The 13,422-nt window shown below is 39.1% G+C and overlaps 1 protein-coding gene across 1 annotated transcript; it reads left to right on the top strand.

Moving 5' to 3' along the window:
• The first annotated feature begins 748 nt into the window (after positions 1-748).
• ccni (cyclin I) lies at positions 749-13,379 on the top strand. Its single transcript, XM_053479016.1, has 7 exons — positions 749-985; positions 2,372-2,528; positions 3,329-3,463; positions 6,234-6,308; positions 7,657-7,797; positions 11,387-11,617; positions 12,144-13,379. Exons 2-7 carry the CDS (start codon positions 2,415-2,417, stop codon positions 12,486-12,488), a joined length of 1,041 nt encoding a protein of 346 aa, XP_053334991.1. The 5' UTR covers positions 749-985; positions 2,372-2,414; the 3' UTR covers positions 12,489-13,379.
• The last annotated feature ends 43 nt before the right edge of the window (positions 13,380-13,422 follow it).

Consider the following 13,422-nt stretch of genomic DNA (forward strand, 5'->3'; position numbering starts at 1 on the left):
GTTCAAATAGTCCGCCCAAAATACTTGATTCTGATTGGTTGCATCCTCACGTGCTCTATCCGACAGGCTGTTAAATTGCCATTGGTTGTTTTGGGGGTTTTTCTGTGTGATGATGAGAACGCACGTATTTCACAGCAAAGCTGTTGTTTTTGTTGGTTTGTACCAAATTAGTGCGCTGTGTAAAAAAACCAAAACAAGCAAGAAATAACAATAAAAATGTTGATAATATTTGTATGAATCATTTAATGGTGTTCGATATTAAAATTACAAGAAAAAATAAAATTAGGATTTAACATAACGTTCTTCATACGCTTATATCTGATAATGGTGATATTTTGCACGAAGAAATTTCCTGAATGTGAACAAGCATCCTAGGTAAACATATTAATCATAAGTTATACATTTCAGCGTAAAGTGTTTTGTATGTTAGTTATATTTATCTTGTTGATGATGATGATGATGATCATTATTATTGTTATTATTATTTTTTTTTATGGCGAAGGATAGACGCGTTACATAATGGACATTTAAATGGTGCGTTCGCTAGAAAAAGTAGTCCGAGCTCCTTATTCCACCAAACGCACCGCTTATCTTTGTTAGTCATATTAGTCAATTAAATTAAATTAGTTTAAATAATCAGCACATTGGGGGTTATATATATGCCCCCTTAAAATCAACCACTCTTCATTTTTAATGTTTATTATAATATTTTACACGGGCTTGACGCAGTAAGAAGTAGGCGGGACGTTTTCTTTCTTTTTCAGTCCCTCCTCGGAAGTATAGACGCGTTAGTCTATATTCCGTTCATTTTCTTTTTTTCTTTTTTGATACATGCAATAACCCCGCTTAAATTCTTTACACAAAATGGAGACGAAGACGGGATTGTAGAGATGCCTCGATCCGCTCTGTTCTTTTATTTAATCTCAGTTTAATGGACCGGATGATCTCCGAGTCGGACTGCGTTTCCCACAGCCTTGCAGGGGAGGTAACGTTACTAACACACACTCACCGTCTGTGTCGCGCACTTCGAGCTGTTTAATCTGAAATTTGTGTTTTAACGAAAATAAATGTACGAATAATGTAACGGAAAAAAATATGTTGTATTGTATATTTAGGGAAATCACGCTGGTGTTTGATGTAACCGCTTCTGCTTCGCGGTAACAATGCAAGTTACTTATTTCCACCGAGCGAAGCGGACAAACGCTTTTTGACATATTCGGATTTTTATAATTATCCTGGTTTTAACCCGCTTGTTTAAGACCCAGGTTCGGTCCAGGCTTTACAAATAAACTTAATGCTACCGCCAGGTTAGCAGGTTAGCGTAGCCTGTGCAAGTCAGATAGTGAAATTTCTGTGTCTGTATGTAAACGACATTTGACCTTGCCCCAAAAACAATAATAAGACTTTTGACGTCAGCTGACCTCATTTCCGTCGTCCATGAATCAACTTTACAGACAAAAACGATTTATACAAACTCATCTCATCAAGGAGGCTCTCCAGGCAATGACTTAAAGCTGTGAGCCATGGAAATCTATCCGAACCCGAGCACTGAGATACTGCTCAGACTCAAGACTATCAGCACAACGCCTGCTGACACACTGTACAGTGAAGAACACACACACACACACACACACAGCATTTTATATAAACCTTGATGATAAATCTCGCTGATTTACTCGAAGGAAGAAACCTTGAGACTGGCTCATAAAAACAACCCTGTCTTGTTCTGGATTACACCAGATACATCAATTGCAAACCATCACCAACAAACACTACCAAGTAACGGGTTATAATCGCTCTGTCTGGCTTTGGAACCAATATCTCAGTACAATCTGCTTCAGAAATGTCCATGGATCAACCGTACCGTCGAGAACGATTTATACAAACACTCATCTCACCAAGGAGGCACTTCAGACAATGACTGAGGCAGTAAAAGCTGATCCATGGTAATATATCTGCACCCAAGTGTACTGAGATACTGGTTCCAAAGTCAGACTCAACCCCTGCTGAGAGAACGATTATGCACATACACACCTTCATACGATTACGTTTTATTTAAACCCTGATGATAAATCTTTCTGATACAATCTGAGGAAGAAACCTTGAGACGAACCAGACTCGTAAAGACAGCTCGTCCTGTCCTGGATTACACCAGATAGAGAGATTATAAATCCTTACTAACAAATATTACTAAATGTGTTAAAGTTAAGTATGAGCACACTGTGACTTCAAGTCCTGGGATGAGCACAGAACAGAATGCAAAGAGTTCTTGGGTACAAAAGGTACAAATGTTCATTATCTACTGAAGTAAGGGTGAGACTTGGGCACAAACTGTTGAGGGTTTCACACTAGCTTGTTCTGTTTGTTTCAGGTTGCCGTATCCAGTGGGGAGGTAGGCTTTTCCTGGGTTCGCGATGAAGTTTGACGAACCCACGGAAGGCCAGAAGCTGTCTTTTCTCCTGGAGAAGGCCGCTTCTAGGGAAGCCCAGCTGTGGAGAAGCTATGTGCCTAAGAAACCAGCCAACCAGGTAAGCCGATACAGTGAAACACTCACTTATGGTACAGACTTAGCTTTGCATACACTACAAAAGCCAAATTTATAGGATCATTTGTATTGTAAATACAACATATCCAGCCTTGCACTGTTCTTAACACTTTAATGTAACCTGTACTATTTCACTCTCGTTCACCATCTTAAGATGAATAAAAACAAGAACGATTACTTAGAATCATGGATATTTATGTTTTTATGACATCTTCACAATACCTAGGCGAACTCTCTCAAGCTTCTGCTGCTAAAACCTACAGGTATGATGGGGAAAGTTGTGTCCATCAGGAAATCAAATCTCTTTCCATCTGATCCAGTGCTGGGCCAGGATTTCTTTTCCACAACCAGTACCAAATCTTTGATCAGTGTATCTCTAATGGCTGATGATTGGACTGGTTCTCCATTTTGTGGACAGGGTTCATTGATACTGGAATCTCACAGACCCAACAAAAAAGTCACATCGTACAATCAGATATGAAATGCACAAGAGTCAATGGACGACCATGTTTATTAACACGGGAGCGCACCAGACAAAGCAGGGCACTGTATTACATGCTTCCCACATTTGTTCTACATTCGTTCTTGCCTTCCTTTTAAACTAATAGTATGTCCTAGTCCAGGTTGTTCTGATTTGCCCTGACTCTGACACACTGCCTAGCATCTTCATAGCGTAGAATTGGGATGGATATTAAGTCTGTCTACACTGTTCCCTGGTGCACTTGTATTTACAAATCTAGAGAGGCTTGCAGGCTACTAAAGCATGATGATTCTACTCTGCAGGATACAGATATCTCCCCTGCCCAGCGTGACGAGGCCGTGCAGTGGCTCATTGATGTGCACCGGTGCTTGAAGCTTTATCCAGAGACCCTCTGTTTGGCCATCTCCATACTTGACCGCTTTCTCTCCACCATTAAGGTAAGCAGGCTTCACTTTAAGCTGAGATTTTTTAAAATCCTAAAGTTCATTTGCTGGAGTCTGGTTTTGGTGTAATGTTAACTATATTATTCATCTTAAACTTTCAAGGCACATCATTCAAAATGATCTCAAAATATCCTAATTAGAAAATAAAGTTTTTGAAGTTTTCAATTTGAAATAAATAGCAGGAGATAAAAGTAGAGTTCCAAAGGTGTCCTCACATCCTCCTTGTAATAACCTGTGGCCTGCGAGCTGTGTATTTCCATGGACACTCTTTTCAGTGTGTCGGGATTACATAGAGAAGAACACAACTTAAAAGCAAGTTAATATTGTATCTTCCTGTCTCATTGTACTTCACTCCGTCTCGCTACCTGTTTCAGGATGTCTCCGTCAGTCTTATGTTGTGTGTTTAGTCTACCTCACTGTCCCACAGTGTAAATCCCTGAGTCTCACTCTGTTCCTTTTTGTCCTTTTCCCTTACTCTGTCCCACGCTCTCGCTCACATGTCCCCCTGTCTCTTTCATTCCCAAGCCACTATACATACATGTGTCTACGCAGATGTTATAAATGTAAAGGCAATCAATAGGAAGTGGAAAAGAGGAATTGTGTCATGACCCTGGGAAGATTGACCAGGAAGAAACAAAGTGCAATTCCTGATTAGTTATTGGGTGAGCTCATGCGTAACACATTACCCAAGTCAGCGCAGAGCTGCAGAGTTTTCTGTGAAAGTCTGATACAGTTAAAAAGCACATATTACATATTACTAGTAAAAGAACACCCAAAGTGTAGAAACCATCACTGCCACACTCTGCCTTATAATACGCTCACTCCAAAGAACATTTATAAAAAATAATAATAAAAGTGTGTGTTTTTGGCGGTCTATCTATTTCAGTCTGGTGATGGGTGTTTCTTCATTAATTTCTTTGTTGGCTTCATAATCCACTGAAGTGATTCATTCATTCCAAACTAATAACACTTTGATGTTTTAGAATACTGCAAATGATCTCTTTATTGTTTAGATGTTTACAGTATTTTTAGAGGAGGTTGACCTGTTGGTTCAGATTATTGTGTTCGGCATGTTTTGTTATTGTATTGCATGAATCTATTTATAATGTGAAAGCAACAGAATGCTTTCAGTTTTGCTATTTATACAATCAGTTCTGAATATTCTGCCTTGCTGCTGTAAATAATAACAACAACAACAACAATAATAATAGTAATTACATGCTTTAGAATAAAACTTTTGAATAGATTCATATCAGAGGTACAGTAAATTCTGAGCCCATCTCTGAGTCCACACACACTTATTCACTCCAAAGAGCAGTTTAGCACAGCCAGTCCCCCCTCTGGTGGGTGAAAATGGGAGAACCTGAAGGAACTACACATGGACAAGGTGGAACCATAAATAGCAACTTTAAACAGACAGTAACTTTAGCTCAGGGTCGAGCCTGGGAGCTCTGATCTGTACGGCAACTCGACTATCAGATAGACATCTCATTATTCTTTCAAATAGTTTGTAGAATCCTTCTTGGAAGTTTTATGAAATATTATTGTCAAAATGTTATGGCATCATATTATTTAACATCGGTTTATGCGATGTTCATTTCCTGCTTAACAATTTGTTTAATACTAAAGAAATTATTTAATCATCCAGAACTAAGTAAGAAGGCAGGAAGAATCAGTATTTCAACAGGTTTAGGTTTAGGGGGAGTGGGAGAGGGGGCACTTTAGCCAGCTGTGAGTTTGGAAGCTGTTTGATGCCTGTGGCAATCACGAAAAGTCACCCGGATGATCGATTTTGCTGTAATCCCATAGTAATGCACTGCAAACAAAAAACCTAATAATGCAGGTTCAGTTATAATCCTTTTACAAATTTTGATTGTCCCATGCCGCAGTTTAGTACTTTATGGTGTCTCACACATAAAGAAATAAAACTGTGTGTAATTTCCGTTGAATCAGACATTTGTAAACTAAAAGTGTGTAAGATTTTGATCATTAATAGTAAATTAACTAAGTTAAACACGATTGTTTTAATTTCATATAAACAAAGCAAAAAATATTTTCCAAAACCCTGGACTGAAAGAAAGGGTGCATGTAGTGTGACTCTGTAAATATCATTCCAGGCAGGGTTATTAGAGTAAACAACACTGGCAGATGCTTTTAGGTCATTAAAGGACAAATCTAGTATTACCTATTAATAATTAGTATTGCTTATATTGTAAGCGTTCTTGGACATTTTTACAGAAAAACAACCTCTTGCGTTCCATTGCTGCGTGTAATGAAGGGTTAAGACAACATGGCCTACATTGTGTAACATGTGTCAGGGTTTCTCTTTATTTCTTCATACCGCCAAAGAAAGCAGGAAGTGTAGTATAAAGGAAGTTAAACGTAGGTGGTACGCACGAAAGCCTGCAGGGTGATACTGGTTGTGGTACTTTTTCAGCATTGCACCGTTCTAAAACGACTAAATATCCTAACGATCATGTTGCTTTAGATCATGATATGCCTTGTAACATTATGATTCATCCAAAAGAGAAACACTGAGAAACTCATCTGGAGCAGATTGAACATTCATCCGCATGATTACACCGTGCAGTAACACACTTGGCTGATTCAAGAGTAAAGGCGAATTATGCAAATGCTTAAACAGAGTTGCAATAAATAGGATTAGGTTAATGATGACTTTCAGTAACACAACACAGTTGATTGGAGTTGGAAATGCAACAGCTGTAACATCCCCATGTCTCTTTCTCCCCCGTCTCTCCGTCAGGCTCGTCCCAAGTACCTGCGCTGCATTGCTATCACCTGCTTCTTCCTGGCAGCTAAGACAAGTGAAGAGGATGAGGTGAGTTGGGTATCACAAAAGAAAGTCAGAGGTGTAAATGCTGGCCTTTGCATAAATAAAACAGATTAAATAGTAATTGAAACATGTTTCTAAGTCAATAAAAGGAGAAATGCGCCAGTCAGTAAAGCTGAGTATACATCAAGCAAATAGGTTAAAATCTTTAATTATTGTGATAGACTGCTCTTAGTGAAGTTGCATGTTTAATAGTGAAAGTAAAAGCATTTATACACACAATGTGATAAGAACTCACGGGATTGTGATCGCTCTGTGGGGCCATAAGAAAAGTAATTGTTAGTGACACTCATCAGAAAAAAAGGCTTGACTTTGCTGCGAAGCATAAAGGTTTGATTTTGGAACAATGGAAAAAGGCCATGTGGTCTGATGACTTCAGATTGATGCTATTCTAGAACATTGGACGCGTCAGGGTAAGAATGGAAGCGCATGAAGCGATGGACCCATCATGCATAGTGCTTACTGTACAAGCCTCTGGAGGCAGTGTTATGATCTGGGGTTGCTTCAGTTGGGCAGGTCTAGGCGCAGCAACGTTATGTGGCAATAAAATAAAGGCAGCTGAAAACCTGAATGTACCTAATGACCTGTGTACTGGTATTACATCAGTGGAGTTGTAGCTTCCCAGATGACACGGCTGTATGTCATCAATGAGTTTAAAAGACATACTCATCTGTATAAACGGTGTGTTATGTCACCAATGAACAAACAGCTAACAAAGAAGCAGTGAAATAAAAAGCCAATGTCAAAAGCCGAAGATATTTTTATAAAAATGTTGATTATAAGGACCAAACTAAGATGAAGGCACAAACATGCCTGACACATAAACATGCGACAGAAATCTGGGCAGATAAGCGGCTGGACAAATCATGGTGTCACAACGTGTTGGAGGTTTGCTGGTGACATTTAATGGTCTCCGGTATTTTTTAGCCCAAATATATTTGTTTATGATTCTGTTGGCACTTAAAATGGAGATATGCAGACGGTATCTTGGCACTCCCGTCAGTTTTAAAAGATCAAAGGGCTCTCCAGGGTAATACAGTTTAACTGGAGAACATAATTCACAGTTTAGTTTTACATTTGTTCTTGTTTCCTTCAGTGGCCTGTCCAGACAAAAGCAAACATGCATTACCTAGTGAGCTAAGAATCAAAACAAATCATGTTACAGTTATAGGCTAGGTAAAGGTATATGCAGGTAAATGGAAATCCAACACAAAGGTGGTTCCAAAATAGATTTGTACTTGTAATCGGCTTAGTTTCTCTCAAATTTAATCTCCACATTATGCATAAATGTAATAACTGATAGTTAGTTTTGCTTTCTTTGTGTGTGTTTGTGTAGCGTATCCCTGCTCTTAGAGAGCTGATCAGCAGCAGTGCTTGTGGATGCACTCCTTCAGAGGTGCTGAGGATGGAGAGGATCATTCTGGATAAACTCAACTGGGACCTGCATGCAGCCACTCCCCTTGATTTCCTGCACATTGTAAGTAAATCAATTGAAAACACCAGTGATTTAAACACCCAGTTTTACTATGATTTAAAACACCAAGTCCAATACCAAGATTCGCTTGTATCGATGAATGTAAAGATACATATGCAGTTTATTGATCCTGAAAGGAATTCCAAATATCCAGTAGCAAAAGGGCAGTAACACACCAGGCTTTTAGTTATAATTGCATCATGTAGAGCAAACAGCCAAAATACACATAGTACACATGTGGGAGTTGACCCATGCTGCTAAAGTAGAGTGCTCGACTACAGGCATGACTAATAATAAAGGCAATATATTTTTAAATGTGATAGAATAAGTCAAATGGAATGAATTTGAATAAAATAAAAATTGAATGAAATAAAATGTAATAAAGGTGATAAAGGTGTTCAACAGAGGGTGACCAAAAGTAAAAATCTGTGTTTTAATGGTAACGTGACAATGAAATTGCTATCCAACAATCAATATTTAGTATTATTTTTCAAAATGCCTACTTGGCATAGAGTCAAAAAAGACATCTGCAAACTGAGACTGAGATGAAGAGTGTAACAGAGAACATACAGTATAGTAGCAGAGGGACCATCAAGCCCTAAAATCCCAGTCCACAGTGCTGTAGAAATGTGGTTAAAATTCAATGGCCCTGGAGTCAAATTCTTTTTTCTGTCAGTCTGTCATTTGAGCAGTTCTGTAATAAAGGTCCATCACTGAACATGCTCTTACTTGAAGAACGCTCCATACAGTGGGTGGGTAGTGTTGCATATGATGAACAGAAGATTTTCAGGGTCCTCTTTAGTGAGTCCAGCTTTAGTGAGTCCAGCCAACCACCATGGCATTTTTGCTTTTAAGGTACATCACAGAAAAGCGTACTGGCCAACACCGATCAAACATCAGCAGGAGCTTTTTGCAGATGTTAACTCCGTCAATGGAGTTACAGTTGGAGTGGTACAGCGGTCCGGAGAAAACGCTTACCATGATTTCAGAGGTGCCATCTCACATCCTGATGTACTGTACTGTGGTTTCTTTATGATGTAGTCTGTAATCCAGGTCACTAAATTTGATTCCATTAAATGAGATGGACCAACCTTCTCCTGGTAGACAAACCGCAGGGATTCCAGTGCATGATAAACTGTGAATCACTCACTCCAAGGTCTAAACGATGTGAGATGTCCGTGCCCCTTGCTTTAAATCATTAAGCTCTTCAGAGTAGCTCTTTGTAGGGACTGAGTTGAGGCATTGTATTTTCCAGAGGTCAGGGACCCTCCCCAGTTGCAAACTCGGGTTGAAAACATGCTGAAGGGATTTGCTTAGTTTTTTCAAAATCTCTCAGCAGTTTTGCACAGACCCTATCAGCTGCCTGGGCCAGCTGTCTTGCTGGGGTGGAGCTTGCTCAGTTCCCTTTTGACCAGGGGCTTTTGGTGCATGATGGGGGATTGATACTGTAGTTGAGGAGGAGAGGAAGTGAACAGGCAGTAGTAGCAGTGTGGGTCAAAGCAGTCAACCTTGTAGAAACGTTTTGACTCATTAGCTCACTCCACATCCCCATTTATTACGATGCCATCTTATGATTTCTATACCATCCCAGACCTCCCTCATGTTTATTTTCTTCTTCACTTTTTTTTCTGTAAGCTTTCTCGGCCTGCCTTGACTGATCTTTAGTTCTTCCTGAACGTGCTTAAGCTCTACCCGGTCTCCGTTCTGCCTGGCCTTCTTGTTATAAGTTCAAGGTTCTTCATTTCACTGGTAATGCCGAGCTTGTTATTAGGGAAGCAGTGCAGTTTACACAGAAACAATAATTAGATATCAATACATAATTTTAAACAAAATCATTTGCTTTGACTGTTCAAGAAATTCTTGACTGAAAATGTTTGTTTGTGTGCTAAAACTCTAATCATATGCCCACTGGGGGGGAGAAGAGAGCTAATGTTTCTGTTCAGAGAGCACCTGGTGGTGGAGGGTGGTACTGCATGTTGTTGTTGTTTTGTTTTTTTATAGAAAAGCATTTATAATTGTACAATCTATGTAAACTACGTAACCCTACTACCAAAACCAAACTTCACAAATCTAATACAAAACAAGAGACCGTAACATGATACTATAACTTTTCTATATAAAACCATAAATATAATATATACGGATATGTAAATGGATTTAAAATAAATTGCCCAACTGAATTAAACAAACAATAAAAAGAAACAAATGATAAAAAAAAGGAAGGAAGAAAAAGGAAGAAAAGAATGACGAATATAGATGGTGGTGTGTGTGTGTGTGGGGGGGGGGGGATTTCCAAAGAGCCACCAGATGCCACCTGGTTATCAGAGATATGAAGGTCAAAATATCCAATTGCTTTAAGTTGTACTGAGATACAATGAGCGCTACCACAAAAATCACTACACAAGGGCAGACATCCTTATTAGTGTTAAATATTACAGATATAGTTTTGATGTTATCACACCAGAACCTACGTAACGATGGACAAAAGAACAACATGTGACATAAACTACAAGGTGAATGAAAACATCTGTCACAGCTGTCACTAATACTGGGTTAAAGTTAGCCTAGCCTAGCGTTTGAAAACTTAACTCAGTACAAAACTTTAAATTGTATAAGAGCAAGCCAAGCACACATTAAACTTGAAACTATTTCTTTCCATTGCCTTTCACCTCCAGAGGGGGAAGTCAAATATGATTGTTAGCTTTCCATGTAATCTTAGTAAATCCAAATATCTACAGAAAATGCCATCTTTATACAGATCTTGAAAAGACTTCACACCTTTATTCGGTCGTTATGTCAGTAGGATCCATATAAGACAGGAAAAATAGATGATTATTGATTAATGGGGCTTAAAGTTAATCTGATGTGAACTCAAAATGGGTCTAAAGTGACATCTTATTCATGGTGACAGCACTACATGACTGCTTGTAAAGTCAGAGGGTTTGATGAGTAGAGAATACGTCATCAAAGCAAAAAAAGATGATTTGGTCCAACACTGAGCTCCCAACCAAACCCGGTGAAATTAGATCAGTATATTATTTTAGCATTATGAGAAGCCCAATAATATAACCGTTAATGCAAGGCCACCCTGAAATTTACATCACTGAAGTAATTATTTGGCGATTCATGTTTGATCTATTGACCTAAAAAAACTTTAGGTAAAAACATAGTCACATTGACACCTAGATAAATCTAAATAAAATCTTCATCTTAACTGCACTGATTGATAGTCCGATCAAAGGTAATGGTACATTTCTTTATTTATTAAAATTTGGACAGGAAGGTCCTAGAGGAATGTTGATCTCTAAACATTTCAACCCAGATCTACTTATCTTAATAGTTTGTTGTTTAAGCTGTAATGTCAGGTTATTTACTGGATATTACACACTTAAGAATTTTAGAATATTAACCTTTTCCCTTTTAACACTGGAATAATAAAAAGGGATACTGCACCTGAGACGTATTACAATGAATTATCTGCATAAAAAGCCAGAATTGGCATGCAACATTGGAAGCATGTTGGTTAAAACGTGATCGTCTCTCCCACTGAATGACCTGATTATTCCGTTTTTGTTATTCTGTATCGCTTTAGTTCCACGCAATGGTGTTCAGCTGCAAGGCTGCCAGTTCTGGCGTGTTACTGGGACTGAACCGATCACAGCACCTTGCCCTGCTCACTCAGGAGCTGCTGCACTGCCTTTCCCATAATGCACTGCTGCAGGAGCATGGCTCCATGCTGGCCCTCGCTCTCGTCACGCTGCAGCTGGAAAATCTCTGTCCTGATTGGCTCGCTCTTGCTGCCGACCTGCTGCGCAAAGTTCAGGTAAAAAAAATATTCTTGTACTAAATGTACTATAACATGTACTGAATGTAGAAACAGGAGAAGTTAAAAGAAGAAGCACTTTTATTTTTTATGTTTAAAGTTTTGTTAATTGGCAAAAAAAAAAAAAAAAAAACATTCCATTGTTTCTGCCCTGTTTTAATCATCACATCATTTCATGTTTTTAAAGCATGTACAGTTTTCATTTTTATAAATTTTTTAATCATGGTCAAACATCTACCAGTTTTTTTAGGAACACCTCATTCTCAATTATAGTTATCCAAGAATATGAGTTTAAGCAAAAGTAGCTCGGATAACTAGTCGATGGTGTTTCCAACAGCTTGTGTAATGCCATGCTATGAAGACTTGAGGCTATTCTGAGTCATGTTCGTGACCACTCTGCTGTGTTTTTTTTTTTTTGTTTTTTTTTAAGTTTACAATAAATCAATAATGCATGCAAGTGTATGATAGGCATGGCTCTTACACTCTTACTGATCGATGTCTATTTTATTCTTCTGTTTCCCCTCAGATTGACAGCTCCAAGCTGATCGGCTGCCGAGAGCTAGTGGCACGTTGTCTCTCCACACACACGGCATCCCTGCCTCCCAACACTGTGTACGTCTGCCACCCCCTGCAGACCCCACACGACCCTGGCGTGACCTTTCACCCTGTCCTCCCCACTCTGCCACTGCGCAGGAAGCCGTCGACCAAGCGCAAGGTGGAGAAGATGGATGTGGACGAATACTTTGATGGCATCAAACGTCTTTACAACGAGGAGGAACTAGGAGGAGGGGGTGGGGCTAATTCAGGGTACCAGTCCATAGAGGGTGGTTCTCCGCCATGCCCTGCACTCCAGCCTGTAACCGTCTCCTAGCAACACGCCCGGGGTTGAAATGGGGCCAGACCGCAGTTACGTCAGCTTCCCTCAGTCCTCTAGAGCAGAACAGAGCTAACACATACACACACATGCTGCAGTTATTCCATAACCACCTGTCTGTCAGTTCTAATCACAAGATCATGCTGAAAATGTGAAAAAAATGAAACTTCATGTAGGAGGTACTACTCCCCATCCCACTCATGCATACTAAAATGTCTGCCTCTGTATATCAATGTCATACGTCTCACTTATATCTGTGAATTTTTTTATTTAACTGTTTTCTCGTCTGACTGCTGAGTTCATCGCATGTGCTTTTCTTTTTTTTGTCTGAGTGCATGACACTCCTGAATGTTAAATTAGCTAAATTTAATTAAAGCTATGATTTTATAATGCCATGTTTTAAATAATTAGAACTAAAATATATTAAGAAAATTAATTTAAGAATATATAACCATGTTCTCTCTCTCTCTCTTCCCTATTCTTTTCTATTCTGTTGTTCTGTCCTGGCTGTTTAGCCTTTCTTTTCACCATGTCTTAGCCATTTAGGTGTGTGTGTGGTTGAACAGTGATGAGATCCCTATCGCCTCTCTTAAAAGAGCATTAATGAAGAATTCATGTGCACACACCATCCTAATCACACATGGCACAAGAGACTGTAGTGTTTGAAAAGATGATGTATCTGTAGGATCATTTTAACAAAAAAAAACGGTTGGAAAAAAAAATACAAAACCTGTTGAAATGGCACAAAAAAAGTTTTAGACTATTATCATTCCTTTTTCTGTCATAATCTTTCTTCTCTGGCTCTGTTCTTCTCTGGAGGGAGGAGGGGCGCCCGCACTGCTGAAACATCGCCATAAAGGTTGAAATAAATGGAAACCGTCTACTACACTTAACAGGCTGGTGTGTTCCTTTGTGTTTGTGTGTGTGTGTG

This window comes from Clarias gariepinus, chromosome 19 (assembly GCF_024256425.1).
Source record: "Clarias gariepinus isolate MV-2021 ecotype Netherlands chromosome 19, CGAR_prim_01v2, whole genome shotgun sequence".
In the NCBI taxonomy this organism is placed as follows: Eukaryota; Metazoa; Chordata; class Actinopteri; order Siluriformes; family Clariidae; genus Clarias; species Clarias gariepinus.